General features: G+C 45.4%; 1 protein-coding gene across 1 annotated transcript in view; it reads left to right on the top strand.

The window, feature by feature from the left end:
• The window catches only part of si:dkey-61l1.4 (collagen alpha-1(I) chain), a 77,295-nt gene that overhangs the window by 27,635 nt on the left and 24,307 nt on the right, over window positions 1-25,353 (top strand). The window contains exons 2-7 of the mRNA XM_055918471.1: window positions 15,704-15,851; window positions 15,958-16,116; window positions 16,284-16,476; window positions 17,385-17,519; window positions 17,725-17,820; window positions 24,455-25,009. Of these exons, the coding sequence (XP_055774446.1) occupies window positions 15,704-15,851; window positions 15,958-16,116; window positions 16,284-16,476; window positions 17,385-17,519; window positions 17,725-17,820; window positions 24,455-25,009 (1,286 nt within the window). The remainder of the gene's footprint in view (window positions 1-15,703; window positions 15,852-15,957; window positions 16,117-16,283; window positions 16,477-17,384; window positions 17,520-17,724; window positions 17,821-24,454; window positions 25,010-25,353) is intronic.

Here is a 25,353-nt window from a genome sequence, read left to right as displayed (position 1 = left end):
TGTGGGGAGGTGGAATAACCCGCACCGGCCTATGTAGGCGAACCGGGGAAACCATGCGTAAGGCAGGTGCCATGTATGCCGGCCCGAGGAGACGCACTGGAGACCAGACGCGTTGAGCCGGCCTCATGACACCTGGCTCAATACCCAATCTAGCCCTCCCAGTGCGGGGAGGTGGAATAACCCGCACTGGGCTATGCACTCGTACAGGAGACACCGTGCGCTCTACTGCGTAACACGGCGCCTGCCCGTACTCCCGCTCTCCACGGTAAGCCTGGGAAGTGGGCGCAGGTCTCCTACCTGCCCTTGGCCCACTATCTCCTAGCCCCCCCCCAAGAAATTTTTGGGAATTACTCACGGGCTTTTTTGGCTTCCGTGCCAGACGCGTTCCCTCATAGCTCCGGTTCCTCTCTCCGGTAGCCTCCGCTCTCCTCAGTGCCTCCAGCTGTTCCCATGGGAGGCGATCTCTACCAGCTAGGATCTCCTCCCATGTGTAGACACCCTTTCCATCCAAAACATCGTCCCATGTCCATTGCTCCTTTCTCTCCTGTCCCCTACTCCGTTTCGTTTTCCCTTGCCGCTTGGTCTTAGCGTGGTGGTGGGTGATTCTGTAACGGGTGACGCTCTCCTCATCCTCGGAAGAGGTGAGGAGAGAAGGATCTTCAGACCAAAACGCAGGCTCAGGGAAATAAGCCATCTTTATTATAAATTACGATGGCACACGAAACGAAACAAAACACTTTCCAAACTACAAAATAACAAAACGACGTTGACGAGACCTGAACATAAACTTACATAACTAAACATAAACTTACGTACAGGTAACAGACGACATCGAAACGAAAACGAAACAAACGCTACAGTCCTATGTGGTACGAACATAACATACGGACACAGGAGACAATCACCCACAAACAAACAGTGAGAATGCCCTACCTAAATATGACTCTTGATTAGAGGAAAATGCAAACCACCTGCCTCTAATCAAGAGCCATACCAGGTAACCCAAAACCAACATAGAAACAGATAACATAGACTGCCCACCCAAAACACATGCCCTGACCATAAACACATAAAAACAACATAAAACAGGTCAGGACTGTTACAAGTATGAAGGTTGCGTGGTCCCATGGTGTTTATACTTGCATACTATTGTTTGTACCGATGAATGTGGTACCTTCAGTCATTTGGAAATTGCTCCCAAGGATGAACCAGACTTGTGGAGGTCTACAATTTTTTTCTGAGGTCTTGGCTGATTTCTTTTGATTTTCCCATGATGTCAAGCAAAGAGGCACTGAGTTTGAAGGTAGGCCTTGAAATACATCCACAGGTACACCTCCAATTGACTCAAATGATGTCAATTAGCCTATTAGCCATGGCTTCTAAAGCCATGACATAATTTTCTGGAATTTTCCAAGCTGTTTAAAGTCACAGTCAACTTAGTGTATGTAAACTTCTGACCCACTGGAATTGTGATACAGTGAATTATAAGTGAAATAATCTGTCTGTAAACAATTGTTGGAAAAATTACTTGTGTCATGCGCGAAGTAGATGTCTTAACCGACTTGCCAAAACTATAGTTTGTTAACAAGAAATTTGGGGAGTGGTTGAAAAAAGAGTTTTAATGACTCCAACCTAAGTGTATATAAACTTCCGACTTCAACTGTAGGTAGGGGTAAAGTGACTATGTATAGATAATAAACAGAGAGTAGCAGCAGCGTATGTGAAGAGTGTGAAGGAATGTGAACTTATGTGTGTGTGTGTGTGTGTTCTGGGGTCAATATACATGTAGGTGTGTTTTGTGTGTATGTCCGTGTATGTGTGTGTGTATGTGTGAGAAAGGTATGCAGGGAGAAATTGGAATACTTATGGCAACATCACATACAGTGGGGCAAAAAAGTATTTAGTCAGCCACCAATTGTGCAAGTTCTCCCACTTAAAAAGATGAGAGAGGCCTGTAATTTTCATCATAGGTACACTTTAACTATGACAGACAAAATGAGGGGAAAAAATCCAGAAAATCACATTGTAGGATTTTTAATGAATTTATTTGCAAATTATGGTGGAAAATAAGTATTTGGTCACCTACAAACAAGCAAGATTTTTGGCTCTCACAGACCTGTTGTAAAGGCAGTCAATGTTGTTCTCCCCCTTAGACGAGAAGGAGCATGGATAGGACCAAGATGCGGATTGAGGGAAATAAGCCATCTTTTAATGAAAAACAGCAAACAAGACACTACAAACTACAAAACAACAAACGTGACTAACCTTCAACTGTCCTGTGAGGACACAGGAACAAACACCCACAAAACACCAGTGAAACCCTGGCTGCCTTTGTATGACTCTCAATTAGAGACAAACAATACACACCTGTCTCTAATTGAGAATCATACCAGGCCGAACACAAAACCCCACATAGAAATACAAACATAGACAAACCCACCCAACTCACGCCCTGACCAACTAAAATGAATACAAAACAAAGGAAAACAGGTCAGGAACGTGACAGAACCCCCCCCTTAAGGTGCGAACTCCGGGCGCACCAGCACAAAGTCTAGGGGAGGGTCTGGGTGGGCGTCTGTCCACGGTGGCGGCTCTGGCGGTGGACGAGGTCCCCACCCCACCATAATCAATCCCCGCTTCTTTATCCCCCTCCCAATGACCACCCTCCCACTAACCCCACCTAAATGAAGGGGCAGCACCGGGACAAGGGGCAGCACCGGGACAAGGGGCAGCACCGGGACAAGGGGCAGCACCGGGACAAGGGGCAGCACCGGGACAAGGGGCAGCACCGGGACAAGGGGCAGCACCGGGACAAGGGGCGGCAGGTCCTGGCTGAGGGACTCCGGCAGGTCCTGGCTGAGGGACTCCGGCAGGTCCGGGCTGAGTGGCAGCTCCGGACTGTAGGGCAGCTCCGGACTGTAGGGCAGCTCCGGACTGTAGGGCAGCTCCGGACTGTACGGCAGCTCCGGACTGTAGGGCAGCTCCGGACTGTCGGACGTCTCTGGCAGCTCCTGACTGGCGGGCGTCTCTGGCAGCTCCTGACTGGCGGGCGTCTCTGGCAGCTCCTGACTGGCGGGCGTCTCTGGCAGCTCCTGACTGGCGGGCGTCTCTGGCGGCTCCTGACTGGCGGGCGGCTCTGGCGGCTCCTGACTGACGGACGGCTCTGGCGGCTCCTGACTGACGGGCGGCTCTAATGGCTCGTGGCAGACGGATGACTCAGATGGCGCTGGGCAGACAGATGGCTCAGACGGCGCTGGGCAGACAGATGGCTCAGACGGCGCTGGGCAGACAGATGGCTCAGACGGCGCTGGGCAGACAGATGGCTCAGACGGCGCTGGGCAGACAGATGGCTCAGACGGCGCTGGGCAGACAGATGGCTCAGACGGCGCTGGGCAGACAGATGGCTCAGACGGCGCTGGGCAGACAGATGGCTCAGACGGCGCTGGGCAGACAGATGGCTCAGACGGCGCTGGGCAGACAGATGGCTCAGACGGAGCTGGGCAGACGGGCCGTTCAGGCACCGCTGGGCAGACGGCAGACTCTGGCCGGCTGAGACGCACTATAGGCCTGGTGCGTGGTACCGGAACTGGAGGTACCGGGCTGAGGGCACGCACCTCAGGGCGAGTGCGGGGAACAGGAACAGGGCACACTGGACTCTCGTGGCGCACTCTAGGCCTGGTGCGTGGTACCGGAACTGGAGGTACCGGGCTGAGGGCACGCACCTCAGGGCGAGTGCGGGGAGAAGGAACAGTGCGTCCAGGGCTCTGGAGACGCACAGGAGGCTTGGTGCGTGGTGCCGGAACTGGAGGCACCGGGCTGGAGACACGCACCATAGGGAGAGTACGTGGAAGAGGAACAGGGCTCTGGAGATGCACTGGAAGCCTGGTGCGTGGTGTAGGCACTGGTGGTACTGAGCTGGGGTGGGAAGGTGGCGCCGGATATACCGGACCGTGAAGGAGGACACGTGCTCTTGAGCACCGAGCCTCCCCAACCTTACCAGGTTGAATGGACCCCGTAGCCCTGCCAGTGCGGCGAGGTGGAATAGCCCGCACTGGGCTATGCAGGCGAACCGGGGACACCACCTGTAAGGCTGGTGCCATGTACGCCGGCCCGAGGAGACGTACTGGAGGCCAGATACGTTGGGCCGGCTTCATGGCATCCGGCTCGATGCCCAACCTAGCCCTCCCAGTGCGGCAAGGTGGAATAGCCCGCACTGGGCTAAGCACGCGTACTGGGGACACCGTGCGCTTCACCGCATAACACGGTGTCTGACCAGTACGACGCCCTCCTACTCCACGGCAAGCCCGGGGAGTTGGCTCAGGTATCCAACCCGGCTTCGCCACACTCCCCTTTAGCCCCCCCCCAAGAAATTTTTGGGTGAGCCTCTCGGGTTTCCAGCCACTCTGCCTTGCAAGCGCCTCATAATGCCGCCTCTCCGCTTTCGCTGCCTCCAGCTCCGCTTTGGGGCGGCGACACTCCACTGGCTGTGCCCAGGGTCCTTCTCCGTCCAGAATCTCCTCCCAAGTCCATTCCTCTTTTCCCCATTGCTGTAGTTCCTTTTCTCTCTCCTCAATCCGCTTGGTCCTGTTGTGGTGGGTGTTTCTGTAAAGGCAGTCAATGTTGTTCTCCCCCTTAGACGAGAAGGAGCATGGATAGGACCAAGATGCGGATTGAGGGAAATAAGCCATCTTTTAATGAAAAACAGCAAACAAGACACTACAAACTACAAAACAACAAACGTGACTAACCTTCAACTGTCCTGTGAGGACACAGGAACAAACACCCACAAAACACCAGTGAAACCCTGGCTGCCTTTGTATGACTCTCAATTAGAGACAAACAATACACACCTGTCTCTAATTGAGAATCATACCAGGCCGAACACAAAACCCCACATAGAAATACAAACATAGACAAACCCACCCAACTCACGCCCTGACCAACTAAAATGAATACAAAACAAAGGAAAACAGGTCAGGAACGTGACACCTGTAACTTCTTCTTTAAGAGGCTCCTCTGTCCTCCACTCGTTACCTGTATTAATGGCACCTGTTTGAACTTGTTATCAGTATAAAAGACACTTGTCCACAACCTCAAACAGTCACACTCCAAACTCCACTATGGCCAAGACCAAAGAGCTGTCAAAGGACACCAGAAACAAAATTGTAGACCTGCACCAGACTGGGAAGACTGAATCTGCAATAGGTAAGCAGCTTGGTTTGAAGAAATCAACCGTGGGAGCAATTATTAGGAAATGGAAGACATACAAGACCACTGGTAATCTCCCTCGATCTGGGGCTCCACGCAAGAGCTCACCCAGTCTGGTGGGGTCAAAATGATCACAAGAACGGTGAGCAAAAATCCCAGAACCACACGGGGGGACCTAGTGAATGACCTGCAGAGAGCTGGGACCAAAGTAACAAAGCCTAACATCAGTAACACACTACGCCGCCAGGGACTCAAATCCTGCAGTGCCAGTCGTGTTAAGCCAGTACATGTCCAGGCCCGTCTGAAGTTTGCTAGAAAGCATTTGGATGATCCAGAAGAAGATTGGGATAATGTTATATGGTCAGATGAAACCAAAATAGAAGTTTTTGGTAAAAACTCAACTCGTCGTGTTTGGAGGACAAAGAATGCTGAGTTGCATCCAAAGAACACCATACCTACTGTGAAGCATGGGGGTGGAAACATCATGCTTTGGGGCTGTTTTTCTGTAAAGGGACCAGGACGACTGATCCGTGTAAAGGAAAGAATGAATGGGGCCATGTATCGTGAGATTTTGAGTGAAAACCTACTTCCATCAGCAAGGGCATTGAAGATGAAACGTGGCTGGGTCTTTCAGCATGACAATGATCTCAAACACACCGCCCGGGCAACGAAGGAGTGGCTTGGTAAGAAGCATTTCAAGGTCCTGGAGTGGCCTAGCCAGTCTCCAGATCTCAACCCCATAGACAATCTTTGGAGGGAGTTGAAAGTCTGTTGCCCAGCAACAACCCCAAAACATCACTGCTCTAGAGGAGATCTGCATGGAGGAATGGGCCAAAATACCAGCAACAGTGTGTGAAAACCTTGTGAAGACTTACAGAAAACGTTTGACCTCTGTCATTGCCAACAAAGGGTATGTAACAAAGTGTTGAGAAACTTTTGTTATTGACCAAATACTTATTTTTCACCATAATTTACAAATCAATTCATTAAAAATCCTACAATGTGATTTTCTGGATGTTTCTCTCTAATTTTGTCTGTGATAGTTGAAGTGTACCTATGATGAAAATTACAGGCCTCATCATCTTTTTAAGTGGGAGAACTTGCACAATTGGTGACTGACTAAATACTTTTTTGCCCGACTGTATCTAAAGCGATTTAGATTATTCTGAACAACAGTGCATACCCCCATACCCCCACCCAGTACGAGTAATGTTGCTAATTACTATAATGACAGATGTCAAGCCCGGTCTGATAGTGCACCGCTGACCACGCTACCTTGTTGTGAAACTATTGAAACGGTACAATCAGACTATTTCCCAGATACATGCAATTTTACCCTTGAAGAGGTAGATCATTTTTTGACTTCCCTACCAAACAAAAATGCTAATGTATCAGATGTCACTCCCATGCACTCCCATGCCCTCATGGATATCTTCGATGCCTGTCTGATTAATGGAAAGGTACCTGACTCATGGCATGGAAGGGTGCTTTTATCCACAGAATACCCAAAAAAGTCAATGTTCCAGATGATCCATCTATGCTGAACAAAAATATAAACACAACATGTAAAGTGTTGGTTTCATAAGCTGAAATAAAAGATCCCAGAAATGTTCCATACGCACAAAAATGTTATGCACAAATTTGTTTATATCTGTTAGTGAGCATTTCTCCTTTTCCAAGATAATCCCTCTGATTTAAACAGCATGATCATTACACAGGTGCACCTTGTGCTGGGGACAAAAGGCCACTCTAATATGTGCAGTGTTGTCGCACATCACAATGCTGTAGATGTCTCAAGTTTTGCGGGAGTGTGTAATTGGCATGCTGACTGCAGGAATGTCCACCAGAGCTATTGCCAGAGAATTGAATGTTAATTTCTCTACTATAACCCACCTCACACGTTGTTTTAAAGAATTTGGCAGTACGTCCAACTTGCCTCACAATCGCAGACCATGTGTAACCATGCCAGCCCAGAACCTCTACATCTGGCTTCTTCACCTGCGGAATCGTCTGAGACCAACCACCCAGACAGCTGATGAAACTGCTGAGTATTTTTGTCTGTAATAAATCCCTTTTGTGGGGTTAAACTCATTCTGACTGGCTGGAAGCCATTACTGGCTCCCCAGTAATTTCCACAATTAACATAAACACATGTAGCATCTCCTGGCTTCCATGCATAGCCTACAAGCCACTGATGCAGACCTTTGGAACATCTACATTTTAAAAAGTGTAAAGAATCCATTTAAAATAGCATACACCCCTCAAACTTAACTCTGGACCTCAAAGCCAGTTTCACTGCATCTTTTCATTGTTGCTCGCTCTCTAGTTAGGGACTGATTTAGACCTGGGACTCCAGGTGGGTGGAATTAATTATCAGGTAAAACATAATATTTTAGGCCCTGAATTGGCTATGCCATATGGCTGTGAACTACACTAATTAATTTAGCAGACACGATTTGCTTACAATTCTGTTGCATTTTTTAAAATTATTTTATAGTACGAAGAATACAATTGAACATAACTGAATGAAATAGAAAGGATCTTTACTCCAAACGATTTCCAAGCAAGTGTGCACATGTGGCTATTCTGTTTTGAGCAGTAAGCAAAGAAACAGATCTTCCTATATGCGTTGGCTTATATGTTTAGATTTTTAATACATTCTAAGGCTGCATGATGCGACTCTGATGAAAAAGTTGTATGAAAAGAATGAGCTCTGATTTGTTTCTTGTGCAGGCTGCACACACTTCATCAGTCTCTCATTCACAATTTGACAAGCACTTGATAATATTCTCATCAGGCCTTTCGAATTTCTCAGCGGTATCCCACTTGTGTTGCTGTAATGCCCCCTAAAAAATCCATACCTTTTCCTGGCTGCCGTGCTCCGAAGCATCTCTCACTCACATGGCTCTCTCATATATCTCAATTCTTATCCCTATATTCTTAGCCCTATATGAAACCATCACAGTCAGAAAAGGTAAGGAATTTATTCTGCAATGATAATGAAATAAATAATCGGAAGTAGATATCAAATTATTTTAGAATGTGAAGATAAAATTAATAGATTTGCGCTCTTCTCACTAACAGCAAATTATTGCATCTTGTTATTATATTTAGCTATCTGTTTTTTGTTATGAATAAGTCATCACCCAGTGCATTCGGAAAGAATTCAGACCCCTTGACTTCTTCAACATTTTGTTACGTTACAGCCTTATTCTAAAATGTATTACATCGTTTTTCCCCCTCACCAATCTACACACAATGCCCCATAATGACAAAGCAAAAACAGGTTATTAGAAATGTTTGCAAATTTATTTAAAAAAATACAATGTAAATATCACATTTATGCAAGTATTCAGACCCTTTACTCAGTACTTTGTTGAAAGACCTTTGGCAGCGATTACAGCCTCAAGTCTTCTTGGGTATGACGCTACAAGCTTGGCATACTTGTATTTGGGGAGTTTCTCCCAATCTTCTCTGCAGATCCTCTCAAGCTCTGTCAGGTTGGATGGGGAGCATTGCTGCACAGCTGTTTTCAGGTCTCTCCAGAGATGTTCGATCGGGTTCAGGTCCAGGCGCTGGCTGGGCCACTCAAGGACATTCAGATACCTGTCCCGAAGCCACTCCTGCGTTGTCTTGGCTGTGTGCTTGGGGTTGTTGTCCTGTTGGAAGGTGAATCTTCGCCTCAGTCTGAGGTCCTGAGTGCTCTGGAGGAGGTTTTCATCAAGGATCTCTCTGTACTTTGCTCCATTCATCTTTGCCTCGATCCTGACTAATCTCCCAGTCCCTGCAGTGGAAAAACATCCCCACAGCATATGCTGCCACCACCATGCTTCACCGTTCGGTCAAAGAGTTGAATCTTGGTTTCATCAGAACAGAGAATCTTGTTTCTAATGGTCTGCGAGTCTTTAGGTGCCGTTTGGCAAACTCCAAGTGGGCTGTCATGTGCCTTTTTCTGATTAGTGGCTTCAGTCTGATCATTCTACCATAAAGACCTGATTGGTGGAGTGCTGCAGAGATGGTTGTCCTTCTGGAAGGTTCTCCCATTTCCAAAGAGGAACTCTGGAGCTCTGTCAGAGTGACCATCAGGTTATTGGTTACCTCCCTGACCAAGACCCTTCTTCCCCGATTTCTCAGTTTGGCTAGGCGGCCAGCTCTCAGAAGAGTTTTGGTGCTTCCAAACTTCTTCCATTTAAGAATGATGGAGGCAACTGTGTTATTGTGGACCTTCAATGCTGCTGAAATACTTTGGTACCCTTCCCCAGATCTGTGCCTCGTCACAATCCTATCTCGGAGCTCGACGATCAATTCCTTTGACCTCATGGCTTGGTTTTTGCTCTGACATGCATTGTCAACTGTGGGACCTTATATAGACAGGTGTATGCCTTTCCAAATCATGTCCAATTAATTGAATTTGTCACAGGTGGACTCCAATCAAGTTGTAGAAACATCTCAAGGATGATCAATGGAACTAGGATGCACCTGAGCTCAGTTTCGAGTCTCATAGCAAAGGGTCTGAATACTTATTTTTCATACGTTTGCAAACCCTTCGAAAACCTGTTTTTGCTTTGTCATTATGGGGTATTGTGTGTAGATTGCTGAGGATTTTTTTTATTTAATCCATGTTATAATAAGGCTGTAACGTAACAAAATGTGGAAAAAGTCAAGAGGTCTGAATACCCCATTTGCACAAGGCTACTAGGCTAATGTTGCCTTCCTGCAATGCAATGCTTCAACCACTAGAAACTTTGCGTATGCGTGGTCTAAAGTTTACGGTAGGATAAGCACATTCTCATGTCAAGTACAGTTTTTATAAATGCTGACTTTTGCATGAAAACTGGCGCACATGTTTTGGAGCATATTTTGTGCAAACACAACTTTTATAAATGAGGCCCCTGGCAAGGTCATTTATATACACACAATGCCCAGAGGTGTTGGGCTACCTTCTGGCTACTTTGGGTCACCGTTTTGTATTTAAATATTATCCTTCTGAAAAAGGGGAAGTTAGAAAATATTTGAGGGATTTACTTTTTATTGGAAGAGAATGTTGGGAATTTGAAACAAGAATTCAATAGGTACAATGTTCTGGTGAAATCTGAGAGAAGAGAGTTCGTACAGGATTAGGGCCCAGGCTCATAACAGTATAGCAGATGCCATTCCATATGTGTATCATCTCACTCTGGGGAATGGTGCATAACAAAACTCCACTGCAAGCCTAAAATGTCACTCATACCATTCATAGCCATGAATGCACAATCAACAAGGCCTTGAGGAATTTGAAGATCTGATAATCTGCAATGAGGTCAAGAGTGATGGAACCCCAATTAGGACCCATTATTAACATTTTAGTCATATAGCAGACGCTCTTATCCAGAGTGACTTACAGGAGCAATTAGGGTTAAATGCCTTGGTCAAGAGCACATCGGCAGATTTTTCACCTAGCCGGCTCTGGGATTCAAACTAGTGGCCTTTTGGCTACTGGCCCAAAGCTCTTAACTGCTAGGCTACCCTGTAGGGACCCCACTACTAATCTTATGAACTGTGAAGAGATATAAAATAGATTTAAAGTTACAGTGTTGCATGACCGTACTGTCTTATAGGCTATCCTATGTTTGAGTTAAATAATGCCATGTGACCCAGCAATCCCATCAGAAAGTGCCCTAGTCAGCCAGTGCACTCGATCCATCCTTGATTACCTTTAAGAGCACAATTAAGGGAAAGAAACACAGCTTTTATTCCCCTTTATTCCCAAGACAAACATAATGGGTCCCACAAGACTGAACTTCAGTTAACCATCCATGTAAATGAAACACATACCAGTGCAGGGGGAGCTAATTGACCATTAAATGGCAACTGGAGCCAGACATTAGACCCCAAGGCTTTACTGAACTCTCCTAGCTCAATGGACTGAGATTACTATTTGGCAGTCAACACTGAGTTCCTGTCTACGTGTTCCTAACAATTTACTAGTAATTCAAGATGAACCAACCAGAGTATACAACCCTGGCAACAATTCCCTGTTCGATTTGCCAGACAGACATGACAACTGAAGCATGTTCTGTCCCTGTGTTGGAACATAGGCTACAAGGCATTTTCCAATAGCTCCAATCTGTCATTCTGTCTACACAAGAGGATTGGGGTCAAGTAAACTCCTTAGGTAATAGATGTTATCCCCTTCCTCCAATGATAATGCAGCCTGCTGTCTCTCTCTCTCTCTCTCTCTCTCTCTCTCTCTGTCTCTCTCTGTCTCTCTCTGTCTCTCTCTGTCTCTCTCTGTCTCTCTGTCTCTCTCTCTCTCTCTCTTTATCCACTCTTGACACTCTGTGCTGGGCCTGCCATTGGGCCTCTGTCAGGTCTTTGAGATCTAGGCAAACACAACTCTGCCAATACAGGAAGTGTGGAGACAAGATAGGGTTTGTTTGTCTTGCAGATTCTGAAAGACAGTTTTAGGGGGACAGGTTTAAAACACATTATTCAGCTGAGTTTATCTCCCAGTTTCCCAGCCTAGATGTTTAACTTTGTACAAAAGCACACTCCACTCTACTGTGGTCTTTGTTGTTAGTTGGACAGGTATTTTGTGCAGTTCCCTGTGGTGTACAGATGCGCTGTAGTGTTGGCACTGGCAGGGACCTATAATCTCCTCTCCACTTTGTTCCTCTCCTCCTGTCTCTCCTCCTCTCCTCATGTCTCTCCACCTCTTCACCATCTCATCTTTTCCCGGTTCCTCTCTCAGCACATGGACTCAAGATGCTTGTCAGAGTTTTTCCGTTCCCACCTGTATGCAGGTCATTCAGTCGGCTTTGAAATTCCCTTTTCCTACTCCACAGATATGGCTGTGTTCCCTTTTGTTAGCCTGTACATGTCATACTGAGCTGTTTAAAAAGAGCCGCTGACGACTCTACTGCACTGTCTAGGTAACAGCATGGACCCACCACGTTACCTGTTTTCTCTGAGAATTGGGTTCAACAGAGAATAAGGACTTCTAGACATGTTGTTCCAAAGCCCAACTAGCCAACCAAATAGAGCATGATTTCTATCAGGTAGTTTTCATTTGAACCTTTTCTAGCGGGAGAGACATGTTTTCAACTGTGCCCGTATGTGGTAAGTGGGGGTTTCTCAGGTAAATGGCCTTTTCTTGTAATCTCTGATTCAGGATTTACGTTGATACGTGCATAAGAAGATGTGTACCGTTTGATAATGTTGTATTACAAAAATACATACTCCACATAATGGAACATAACAATACAGTAATCAATGGATTAGGCTTAATAAAGGCATGCTGGAATGTCCAACCATAAGCACCTTGTTTTCAACACCTTGCTCTGTTCAGTACCGTGCTGTAGCTGTACAGTAGACTATATGCCCTGGTGAGTTGTGGAATGCTGAATGTGGCTCACAGCAGGCTTTTCATCACGTTATCAGAGAGTAGTCATGTGTGACCGGAGTCCTCCAGGCCTGGAGGGAGACTGCTGCGCTGCGGGCTGGTAGTGTGAGAGACAGGGGACTGAAAGATTAATGTGATCTGCAGTTAATGTAACGGATGTGAAATGGCTAGCTAGTTAGCGGGTGCGCGCTAGTAGCATTTCAATCAGTTACGTCACTTGCTCTGAGACATTAAGTAGGGTTGCCCCTTGCTCTGCAAGGGCCGCGGCCTTTGTGGAGCGATGGGTAACGACGCTTCGTGGGCGACCGTTGTTGATGTGTGCAGAGGGTCCCTGGTTCGCGCCCGTGTCGGGACGAGGTAAAGTTATACTGTTACATTGATGCTGTTGACTCGGATGACTGGTTGCTGCGGAAAAGGAGGAGGTTGAAAGGGGGGTGAGTGTAACGGATGTGAAATGGCTAGCTAGTTAGCGGGTGCGCGCTAGTAGCATTTCAATCAGTTACGTCACTTGCTCTAAAACATTAAGTAGGGTTGCCCCTTGCCCTGCAAGGACCGCGGCTTTTGTGGAGCGATGGGTAACGCCGCTTCGTGGGTGTCAGTTGTTGATGTGTGCAGAAGGTCCCTGGTTCGCGCCCGTGTCGGGGCGAGGGGACAGTTTAAAGTTATACTGTTACATTAACATGGGAGTGTTTTCACCACACACACACATGCACGCAGGAACACACATATGCACGCGCACACATAGTCACACACATGCCACTGGAGGTTGGTGGCACTCTAATTGGGGAGAACGAGCTCATTGTAATGACTGGAGCGGAATAAGTGAATGGTATCAAATACATCAAACACATGGTTTCCAGGTGTTTGATGCCATTCCATTTGCTCCATTCCGGTCGTTATTATGAGCCGTCCTCCCCTCAGCAGCCTCCTGTGACACACACACACTCAAGATAAGGAACTTGTAAGTAAGCATTTCGTTGGACGGTGTATACCATGTGTATCACGTACATATGACTAATAACACTTGAAACTCAGAAAAAAAATCCATGGCCTTCCGTATGTATATCCGGGTTGTTGTGGTGTGGTATTTGCATCCCTTGCCTTTGCAACCATGAAAAACACTTTAAAATACAAATAAGTTACACATCCTACATGTTTTTGTTTATATTTAACTGTTTTTCAATGATAAAATAATGCAAGTCCCTTATACTGCAAAACTCTATGTTTATGCATTAATTAATGTACTTAAGATAAGCAAATTGACTTGTTCAAGTAGTGATGTGTAGAGTTGTAGTGACATGTTTTGTGGATTTAGAGATATCTATTATTTTGAACAAAAGTATTTCATATATTGTATAGATCAATAAAAATAAAGAAGGCTATTAAAATACTTTTTTATTACTAGTATAATGTCTGTCCCTCAGTTTTATGTCTTTGGTGTTATAGTGAGCATGCCCTCCAGTGTGCAAACAGTTATCGGGGGAGGGGTCTATTATTAATGAAAACGCTTAGCTAATCACACCCTTTTAGTATGTCATAAATTTGAGGATTCCATTGATAATTTGCTGTGTCTAAATCCAAGGTGTCACTTGGTGTTACTCAATTTAAATTAATGGAAATAACACTGTGAGCAAAATGATTAATCATATACTTTTTATAACTTATTTTGGAAGGGTTTATGACCTTAGATTTGATCATCTGTGGTGTCCATTTAAGAAAATCCTCAATAACCTCAAATGTCTCAATGATGTTACCATAATTGGTTGTGCTACTCCTACTGGTAGCACGATATTATGGTAAAAATGATTTAAAGTCATTAAGCTGCCATATTAGTTATTTTAGAATAGGAAGACGTACCCAAAAACATTTAATAAATAAAAAATCTAGAAAAATCTAAGTTTTTCCCCACAAAAATCTAATCTAATCAAATTGTATTGGTCACATACACATATTTAGCAGATGTTATTGCAGGTGTAGTGAAATGCTTGTGTTCCTAGCTCCAACAGAGCAGTAGTATGTAACAGTGCAATAGTATCTAAAAATGCCATGTCCAAATGCTACCGTAATTCAAGAAGGACCCATCCACCAAGAAGAAAGGGTAAAATCTGATAGTTTTGGAACTCTTGGCATTGAAGAAGGAGAACCCTGAGGTCTGTGATGTCTTGAGCCTCTCAGTACACATATACGGTGCCTTCGGAAAGTATTCAGACCCCTTGACTTTTTCCACATTTTGTTAATTAAGTTACAGCCTTGTTATAAAATTGATTAAATCGTTTTTTTCCCCCTCATCAATCTACATACAATACCCCATAATGATAAAACAAGAACAGGTTTTTATAAATGTTTTCTAATTTATAAAAAATATAAAAAACAGAAATATTACATTTATATAAGTATTCAGACCATTAACTCAGTACTTTGTAGAAATTGTAGAAACCTCTCAAGGATGATCAATGGAAATTGGATGCACCAGAGCTCTATTTCAAGTCACATAGCAAAGGGTCTCAATACTTATGTATTTTTCTTCAGAATAATTATTTTTAATACATTTGCAAACGTTCTAAAAAACGTTTTTTGCTTTGTCATTATGGGGTATTGTTTGCAGAGACAGGGGACTGAAAGATTCATGTGATCTGCAGTTAACATGAGAGTGTTTTCACCACACACTCACATGCACGCAGTCTATTCTTATTTAAAATAGAAGTGACACAGTGCATGCCTCCAGCACCATTTTGTGGCTCCATTACTGGTAACGTCTTGACGGCCGGAGCTCCTCTCTCTGCAGCGGTGATGAAGTGTCTGTTTGTTCATCATCCTTCATTCAAGGCTGTTGCTGTCCTGGGCTGCTGCCCCAGTCCTCACTCAAAAATAAATGAGCAATATTAGGGCGTCATTTCTCACCCACTGTGCGCACTCAGAAAATACTGCTCTCTATGCTCCTGCTCTGCTAAATGATTAGACTGGCTCTACTGTGACTACATGTGGAGAAGTGCAGTCTTTAGGGGAGAATGAGACCCGGATGGAAACGCTGTTCAATCTGTCATGTCGGCCAGGGTACTCAGTAGTGAAAGAGATGTAGTGAATGGCTGCTGTCTTGTCCTGTTCTTCCTACAGAGAAGGTGAACGTGTTGGAGCACCTGTCCCAGCTGGTCATCAACACCACTAATGTATCCTTATCTGTGGGGACCCAGAGGTGTCCGACTCTTCACATTGGCCTGTACGCCACACTGGCAATGCCCACACACCAGGCATTTGGACCAAGGTATTATTCTAATTAACATACTATATTATATTATACTGACGTAAATTAACATTTTGTTTAAGTTATTTATATTGTGCTACCTCACATATATTGTGCTCCCTCCCAGGTTTGTAGATGAGTTCAGTGTGCTGATGGAGCTGCGTAGTATTCAGCAGGAGGAGAGTAGCCTGGTCACCGTGCTCAGTCCCTACAGCCACATCCAGCTGCAGCTCCGTCTCAGCCCACACACGGTCACCTTCGTCTCCACTCACCACAGACATTACGAGTACGTTGTTAGTTTCACCTCCTAGTTTAGATGAATTCTGTCTTTCTGACTTGTTGTACAGTATAGTAAATGAAGCTGAGGTTCTTTGCTCCACTTGCAGCTAAAAACAATAAGTCAAGCAATACAAGTGAAGGAAATTAACCTCCCATTCCGTCCTGTCCCTCTAGGTTCCCAGTAGGTATGCTGCCTGACGGCCAGTGGCACCAGGTCTCTGTAGGTGTGTCCTCCAGCTGGCTGGCCCTCTATGTGGACTGTGAGCTGGTGGAGAGGGTGAACTGGGCCTACCCTGGACAGGACATTACCACTGATGGTCTGCTGATGCTGGGGGGCATCATAGAGGGCTTTGAGACTCCATTTGAGGTAAGGGTTTCTCGGATACTCAAATGTCACTCCCACTTTCGTCTACAGTATTCACTAGTAATGTAACAGTATATAATAAATAATAATCTGAATATTTTTCTATTCCTCATGATTTCAAGGACTAGATATGTTCAGAGAGAAGGTGCCTGCCACTCGATGGCAGTAGAGAGAGGTTAATGTCCCGTCACCAATTACTAGGCAGTTGTCAGCTTGACTTACTCGCTGAGAATGATTTCACTTAATTTGCTGTTGGTTTTCTGCAGTTGTAATACTATATATCATAAATCAAAAATGTATTTTTCAAATTCAATCATACAATGAAGTTTGTCATCTTAAGTTATGTGACAAAATGTTAACAGAAATTGTTTTAGGGAATCTGGTCATTCTCTGCCTGCTCATTAATCCTCCCAGAGAGAGTTTACTGATTATCCTGAAACCAGCTTCTCTTCACTTTAATTTAATCCAGAGCCGTTACTCTCAGTGCCAATTCATCACGGACAGACACAGGCAGGGTCTGGTTGCCATATCTGGCTCTAGTCAGTTCCTATATTACTATCACTGTACTGTCAAATTATGTGGATGAGCTCAGCCTACTGTACTGCAAAGACTAAAGGTTGGGGACAGAAGAGCTGGCTGGGCTGGTTGGAAGGGATGGCATGGGAACTTCATGGTCAGGGTTGGATTTCCATGGGTATTTACACTTAGCTGCCTGTCCAATTGACCTGTCCTAAAGAAATCTCACATAGATCAGTGAGATAATCCAGTGCTTTATACTGTGACTGTTGTAAGTAATTAGGCTGGGTGGAAAGTGGAAAGTGGAAGGTGAAGCCTTCCTTATTGTGTGTCTGAGGGATCTCCTCACCTTTCAGCAACAGTGTTTCAGGTTTCTACCTGTCTGTCTGTCTCAGGGTGCTTTGAGACAGATGACCTTTGTGATGGGTGACCCCGACGCAGCCAGACACCACTGTAACCTCCACCTCCCTATGTGTGACGGACCGGACCCCAAAGCTCCACGCTCCCCAAGAACACCCCACACACACCAGGTACTAACTAACTACAGACTTTGCAGTCCTCTCTGAAATATCAAGATATTTTATTATTATTATTATTATATTTCATAAAAAATTAAGACAATATGTATGTAATTTATACTGGATTAAAAACGAGACAATTTATTATACAGTATGCCATTTAGATCTATTCTTTTAAATCTACTGCCTTTTAATTTTTAATTTCTTAATATTTTAGGATGCCGACTTGTCTTCTGGTGACCTGCTAGATGACTTGACAAACAGTACAGGGAGTTTCAGAGAGAGTTCCACAGATAAAGGGGATGTTGTCATGGTAAGTGCCTTTGATAGGGAGATAATTCCATTGTCATGTACAGTAGTTGATGTAAAGCCTTGTGTGTCAGCCCAATTTAGACAAAAGCCACTGATTTGCCTGGTTTTAAAGTCTTTAATCTCTTTTGAATGATAGTGCATTAGGGGATAATGGGTCCCTCACATGTGCTTTGTACAGGCTTCCAGTGTACCAGTAGTAACAGTTGTAGTAATCTATGCGTACGACACAATAAAAGGCAAATAAGTGACAGATGTAGTGGTTGGTTAGAGATATTGCCTGAACAATCTGGGAAGTGTATCATTGATGGAGGTGAGGTGAGGAAATTCCACTGATTTCTCATTTGTCCCCATAAACCCCTAGTTTTATTTTCCTAATGGGGAAGGCTGTGATTCATTAGAGTACTGGGAACAAGCCTGGTTCAACGCCGGCCACTTCAGAGCAGTGTGTGTGTGCTGAAAGCAGCGCTGGCTTTGACAAATGCCCCATCAGGGAGGGATAAGGGGCTGCCCTGGCCCTGGGTCTCACACACTAGACTGCAGCTCACAAATACATCCAGAGTACTTTTACCAGCTGTCCTCAAATGTCCTTACCCACCGCGCAGGCTCTTTACTATAGGCTTAAAAAGACCAAGTGCATACTTCAGTATTAGCAGTGTATACTAAACATTGGACAAGACGTTTTCCTCATTATTGTTATGTTCAAGTTGACATTTCTTTGCTTTATTGAAATCTGGTTGTCCATGGCAGTTCTAGACTTGATGATGCTCTGTTTAAATGGTCTTTGTTAATCTGTTTTACATACACAGAATGTTTGAGAAGTGCATTAAGGGTTTTCACTGTTTTCTTGAACTGGCCTTGCTTGCTGAGAGTCCTCAAATGCCCAAAGTAACATACCTTTAGTATAACAATGATAATTTCACCAGTCCATACATGTCTTAGATCATCAGTCAACCACTAAATGGGGGGAAGTACTGAGTTGTATCTTCAACTCAAAGTGTTAAGACTTGCAGTCGGCCTTGTGAGCTCCACTTCACTTGTTGAGAGGTCAAATGATACAACATTTTTCTTGTCTGACCCCCATAATACACCCACAGGATGTGTACTCACTCTCTCCTTTTAAGATGAGCGATATGGGCCACAGAAGGTGCCGAAGAGCCTCTGGATCATAATTCACAAGTACTGAAACTCAGGATCAGATAAGGTCTATTTCCATTATCCATTACCTTACAACCTCTGTGCTGAAAGTGAGGGGACTGTTGATCTGATGTCCATGCTGTCACTAATGCATAGGTTAACCTGCTAATGAACCACCATTAGAGGATTACTTTACAAAGGGCAATAGAATAAAAGGTGAGTTTGCAAGGGCCATTTAGTACAAGTCAAGGCAAAATCTAGATCAGACATCAGCCCAAGAGCAATACCATTTAAAACTTGCCAACTATTTCATGCAAACCACAACCTCATGACTCACAACCTTATGTGGTGTTTTATTACATTGTATCCCAAGTAGCAGGTTCCAAATAACATTTCTTGACTGTTCTGCCATCTATCAGCATATGAGATTGGGAAATTAATCCACAGGTTTGTCGCTGTACTGCATGCATCCACCTATGGTAGCTTATACTGTAAGTCACGTCATTGAAATGGCAAAAGGGAGGAACAAGAAAGAAGCAGTCATGACTCATGGTTGCCAAGCTACTGTACCTCACTAGTGAGCAGAGTAATTATGGCCCAGGCTTGTGGGAGTTCTGTTCTGAGCTGGTACTGTATCACACAGCTCTGTGTTCTCATCTCTCGTCCACATTGGCAGTCCTAGTCTATCATCTGCGACTTTGACCTCAGACCACTGAAACTTGTAATCATATTCACTGGGCTATAATTTAGTTAGCCAAATTAAAAAATATATGAGAAGAGAGGGAGGCGCTGAAAAAAGGGTTGCTTTATTACTAGCCTATTGTCTCACATCTCTATTCACACCCTTTCTAAAATGTACATGAGAAAAATGTGTTCTCTCACCTTATGTTTTAATGGAAACCACATGCCATATACTGCGGCCTGGCCTCGATGTGGTAAGTGTAGACAGCAGCTTATTCCATAGACAGAGGCGCTGGGAGCAGTTAGCAAGCCTGTGTAGATCGGTGATGGGACTGATGCAAGTTCATTTGCTAAGGGATTTTCCTCTTATGTCTCCAGTCTAGAGAAAATGGGGAAAACCTCAAGAGATTTTTCCCACTCTTAAGTAAAGCATATTCTGTAGTGGTTTCCCTTGGTTTATGCTATTGCCATGGTTTCTCATTAATACTCATAATCCCTCCTTGTGGTCACTGCTGCTTTGATTCTGAATGCTGTAGGTCTCCAGCTTAATCGTTTCCTTCAATCAAATTAGCCTCTGTCAGATCATTAGCTGATCATAGCTGTGTTTTTTTGTATATTACATCTGTCTCTGTGGCCTCTCTGTGCCATTTTAACAGCTCTGAAGTATCTTTACCAGCTACAGTATGTGTGTGATCCTTCCTATTTTACCACCAAGTTATCTCATTCACAGCTTGGTATGTTTAATCATACAGCATTAGTGCATACATTCATATCACTTAGTAAAGGAAGTCTAGTGGTGGAAGTCCTAAGATCCACCTGGGCCTCAGCAGCCGAGATAGAGTGATGAGGTGATGGTCATCCATCCTCTTGTCCCCTGGCTTAGCCTGGCACACCCTATCCCACCACACCCCACATCACCATCACCCCACCCACCCACCCACCCCATCCCACCCTACCCCACCCATCCCACCACACCCACCCCACCCCATCCTACCCCACCCAGCCACCCAACCACCCCACACCATCCCACCACACCCCATCCCACCCTACCCCACACCACCACACCCCATCCCACCCTACCCCACACCACCACACCTCATCCCACACACCCAGCCACCCCATCCCACCACATCCCATCCCACCCACCCAGCCACCACCCAACACCACAACACCCCACACCACCACACCTCAGCCCACCCACCCACCCAGCCACCCCACCCCACCACACCTCATCCCACCCACCCACCCAGCCACCCACCCAGCCACCCCATCCCACCACACCCCACCCACCCACCCAGCCACCCCATCCCATTCTACCCCACCCACCCAGCCACCACACCTCACCCACCCAGCCCCCATCCCGCACCACCACACCTCATCCCACCCACCCAGCCACCACACCTCACCCACCCAGCCACCCCATCCCACTACACCTCATCCCACCCAGCCACCCCAGCCACCACACCCCATCCCATTCTACCCCACCCACCCACCCAGCCACCACACCTCACCCACCCAGCCCCCATCCCACACCACCACACCTCATCCCACCCACCCACCCAGCCACCCCATCCCACCCCACCTCATCCCACCCAGCCACCCCATCCCACCACACCACACCCCATCCCATTCTACCCCACCCACCCAGCCTCCACACCTCACCCAGCCAACCCCCATCCCATCGAATCCCAGCCACCCCACACCACCACACTCCACCCACCCACCCATGCCACCCCACCCCACTCCATCCCACACCACCCCACTACACCGAGCCAGCCTACCCAGCCGCCACGCCACACCCCACCACACCCCATCCCAGGCAGCCAAGCCGAGCTGTGGGTGGGAGATTGGGAGTGGGAGCTCAGCCCAGGGTGTGTCTATGTGTTCCTGCTCACGGGGAAGGCACTGGGAAAGAGCACTGCATACTCTGCCAAGGAGGACTCCTGTGGACTAGGAGGGGTGTAGTAGGAGTGGTGCTCTCCTATTGTAATGTACTGTAGCCATGCAGTGTTTTACCTGGATACTGGGCTGCTTAATGCTGGATTCTTTCCTACTTGGATTGTGTTTGGAGGGTCAATGGAGAGCATCTTACACGGTAGGGAACCATCAGACCATTTAGATACTGTAGGCAGAATTCACTGATTCACTAGTTCATAGTTGTGATGATCAGGTTGTAGACTTTAATGTCAAATACATTTGCTGCTGTGCTCACTACAGTAACACTATTGTCCCCAGGTGATAAATACAGAACTGCTTAGGAATCCCACTATTGTGATTGTGTTGATGTACTGTAGCACAGTGTATGTATGTTCATCCTGGTTATTTGCCCATGGTTTGTTTACTCTACGTCTATGATAGACATTGACATGCTTGTTTTTGCCGTATAAAGATTTTATTTGCTGTTATTTTGTTCATCATGGGATATTATACTTTAGCCAGAAGACAGAGACTCCTCTAAACAGATCCATATGAAGCAAGGTGCTTCATTGCCAGCACATGTGGGTACATCCTTAATACACAAAGGTTTTCTTATGGCCTTGTAGAATATCAGAAATTCTGTAATCTGTAGTGATCTATCCTAAAAATAGAATGTGACAACAACAGAAGACAATAGAAACAATAACAATAGACAACAATAGAAATTAAACTTACAGAACAAAGGGAAACGTCAAATATACATGCAGCTTATTAATTCTAGGAACCTGGAACATATTTTGACCCCACTGTTCCTGTATCCTTCCTGTATTACATCATGTGTTCACTCTCTTTTTACTCATCTGTAAATATCCCATTTCCAGCTCTAATAATTCTACTACAGGACACGTCCTCGTAACATCTCTGATGACTATATAAAGCTGGGGATGATGAGGTGTATTTGCCCAGCTGCATTTTTAGACACATGGCTGGTGAAGATCATCCTCATACCTGTGTCTAAGCCTTTGATTTATGGTCCTCCATCATAATGTACTGTTAGGTCAGCCAGTTGGATACAGATTCCCCCCTGCCTGGGGGCCAGTGAGCTGGACCTTCCTTCAGGAGTCTTTCACATGGTGCTCTGTCATACTAAAGTCTCTGGGTGACATGGTCTTTGTTTATATCTTCCAGTCTGACCCGTAGCGATGACCTTGTCAGCTACACGTCATCCCCCTAATGAAACCATTTTCTGACTGCAGAATGCACCGGCCCACATTCAAACCTCACTGCTACATGATACAGGAATGATGCACTCATCTCATCAGTCAACCATTGTTCAGGAAGCATACAAATAGCTAGATAGGTTTTGTTTCATTTATATGTTAAATATGTTTAGCTGTTACACAAATTATCTGTCAGCAGTGTTTTGTGTTTGTTTGCACTATTGGAAAAGTTAATTGTATTTGATGGATTTCTAATTCTTTGTGTGTCTATCTGGCAGGATGTGTTTAGAGATACATGCATGATTTCTGACTTTATAATCAATGTGTTTGTAAAGTATGAACTGTATTATACTGAGATGAATACCAGGGATCCATTATTGCCCACTGCAGAGATCAAAGAGTCTGGACTACAGAGTACTGTATTCCCTGGCCACATGCTCACCTCCAGTTCACACTGTAGAGCAGAGCTCCAGCCCAGAACCAGAACCAGAACCCCAGACCCCACTCACTCACTGCTGCAGCCACTGGCAGTGGGACAAGTATGGTGTCTCTCTGTTAGATGTTAACAGTGTATTTTCCCTTAGTGTTTCCATACGGCATCAACCCTCCTAAAGTAAGATTGTGCCTGATGTGTGCAAGGCTCTCACTAGCAGTCTCGTTCTGTTAGTGCCCTGCCTCCTCCTCCAATACAGTGCTTCCACTCTAGGGCTCAGCCTGGGGATGAAAGGCAGAGCTATAGGGAGGTTGGGGAGATTAGTTGGACAAATAGTTTCAGGCCCAGGGAGATCAAGTATCTGCTCATCAGAGAGAGAGAGAGAGAGAAGAGAGAGAGAGAGAGAAAAGAGAGAGAGAGAGAGAGAGAGAGAGAGAGAGAGAGAGAGAGAGAGAGAGAGAGAGAGAGAGAGAGAGAGAGAGAGAGAGAGAGAGAGAGAGAGAGAGAGAGAGAGAGAGAGAGAGAGAGAGAGAGAGAGAGAGAGAGAGAGAGGAGAGAGAGAGAGAGGAGAGAGAGAGAGAGAGAGAGAGAGGAGAGAGAGAGAGAGAGAGAGAGAGAGAGAGAGAGAGAGAGAGAGAGAGAGAGAGAGAGAGAGAGAGAGAGAGAGAGAGAGAGAGAGAGAGAGAGAGAGAGAGAGAGAGAGAGAGAGAATGCTAGCTTATTACAGATAAAGGCCCATTGTCTGCTGTAGGAGAGGCCAGTGTGAGGTAGACTGGGTGCACTCACCTGGGTGCAGTTAACTCTCTAATGTAATCCCAGCTTCTCTTTGAAGTTCATGGTCATTAGGCCCAGACTTAATAACCAATTTTTATACTTATGTAAGTGATCCACAGCATTGTTTATAGTAAAAAACGACGAGTACTGTTTTTAAATTATTTAAGTACTGTTTTTAAATGACCATTATAAATAATGGTCATTACAAACTTTAGAAGCCTTTTAAAAACTCAAATACAGTTTAAGTATGCATTTTCTGCTGGAACAATCTCAGCAACAAAAGAGTGATCAAATTAAGATCCTACATCTGTATGCACCTTTTATGTTGAGGTGAAAAAAGGAACATGTAATTGTGGAAATGTCTACCTATTTAAAGCTGTTTCAGTCATTTGTTGTAGTTCATTTGATGGAACTGTTTGATAGAGATGTATCATTCTGCAACCATTAACCATAGTTTTCTCTTTCTCTCTTTGTAGAATCCCTCCCTCCCAGAAGGCAAGTCTCCTATCTCCCAGCACGCAGCCACCCTACAACAACAAGGGAATGTGTTTGTGGGAGTTGATGAGGCAGACCCCTCTATCCTCACCCTACACCACACGGATACAGGTGCCCGTGGCAGCACTTCCCCCTATACAGTCACTGCCTTGGATGAGAACATCACCACAGATGCAGAAGACAGACCACAATATGACATCATCGACCTGGACTCCCCCGGCCCCTCCCCCAGTTTCCAAAGGAAAGGCTCTGGCCAGAAGAGCCCACCCCAGTCTAGTCACCCTGACCCCAGTGTGCTCATGGAGGAGAACCTGTTGCCTCCTGCGGGGTCAGCAGTGGAGCAGGGAAGGATTAGTAGTGGCTCTCTCACACAGAGGGGCCAGGGGAACAGTGAAGGGGTCGGACAGGCTGGTTCTGACCACACAGGCTTGCTGATAGTGGCACCCAATGAGGGTGATGTCATAGTCGGATCTGACAATAAGATTTACAGGCTCCTGAGTGGCCCTCCAGGGCCAGTTGGCCCTCCAGGAGAACAAGTAAGAATCTCTTAGGGACAGTTTTTAGAGTTAGAAATGTTCATAGAGGTATTTGTTTTCAAAACTCAGATCTTTTAAATATCACCAGGACTTACACGCCACATAGAATCAAAGTCAGTGATTTCATAAAACCAAAGTGATTTTCTGAACACATGATTTTACAGAGAGAGGAAGCAGAATAAACTGAAATATGAGTGGGTGTCTTAGAATAGAGAATAGTCATCCATTTGTTCCTCATGAGAAGTACTGTATGTCTTCACGGGTTTATTCAGCTATGGTTTTCTTGTAAAACAATGATATCTTTGTCTCTATTGGAAAATGAAAACATCAGTGGTTTAATAACT

Source organism: Salvelinus fontinalis, chromosome 4, assembly GCF_029448725.1.
Source record: "Salvelinus fontinalis isolate EN_2023a chromosome 4, ASM2944872v1, whole genome shotgun sequence".
NCBI classification, from domain to species: Eukaryota; Metazoa; Chordata; class Actinopteri; order Salmoniformes; family Salmonidae; genus Salvelinus; species Salvelinus fontinalis.
The sequence above is the reverse complement of the archived record's forward strand: the minus strand, read 5'-3'. Positions and strand labels throughout refer to the sequence as shown.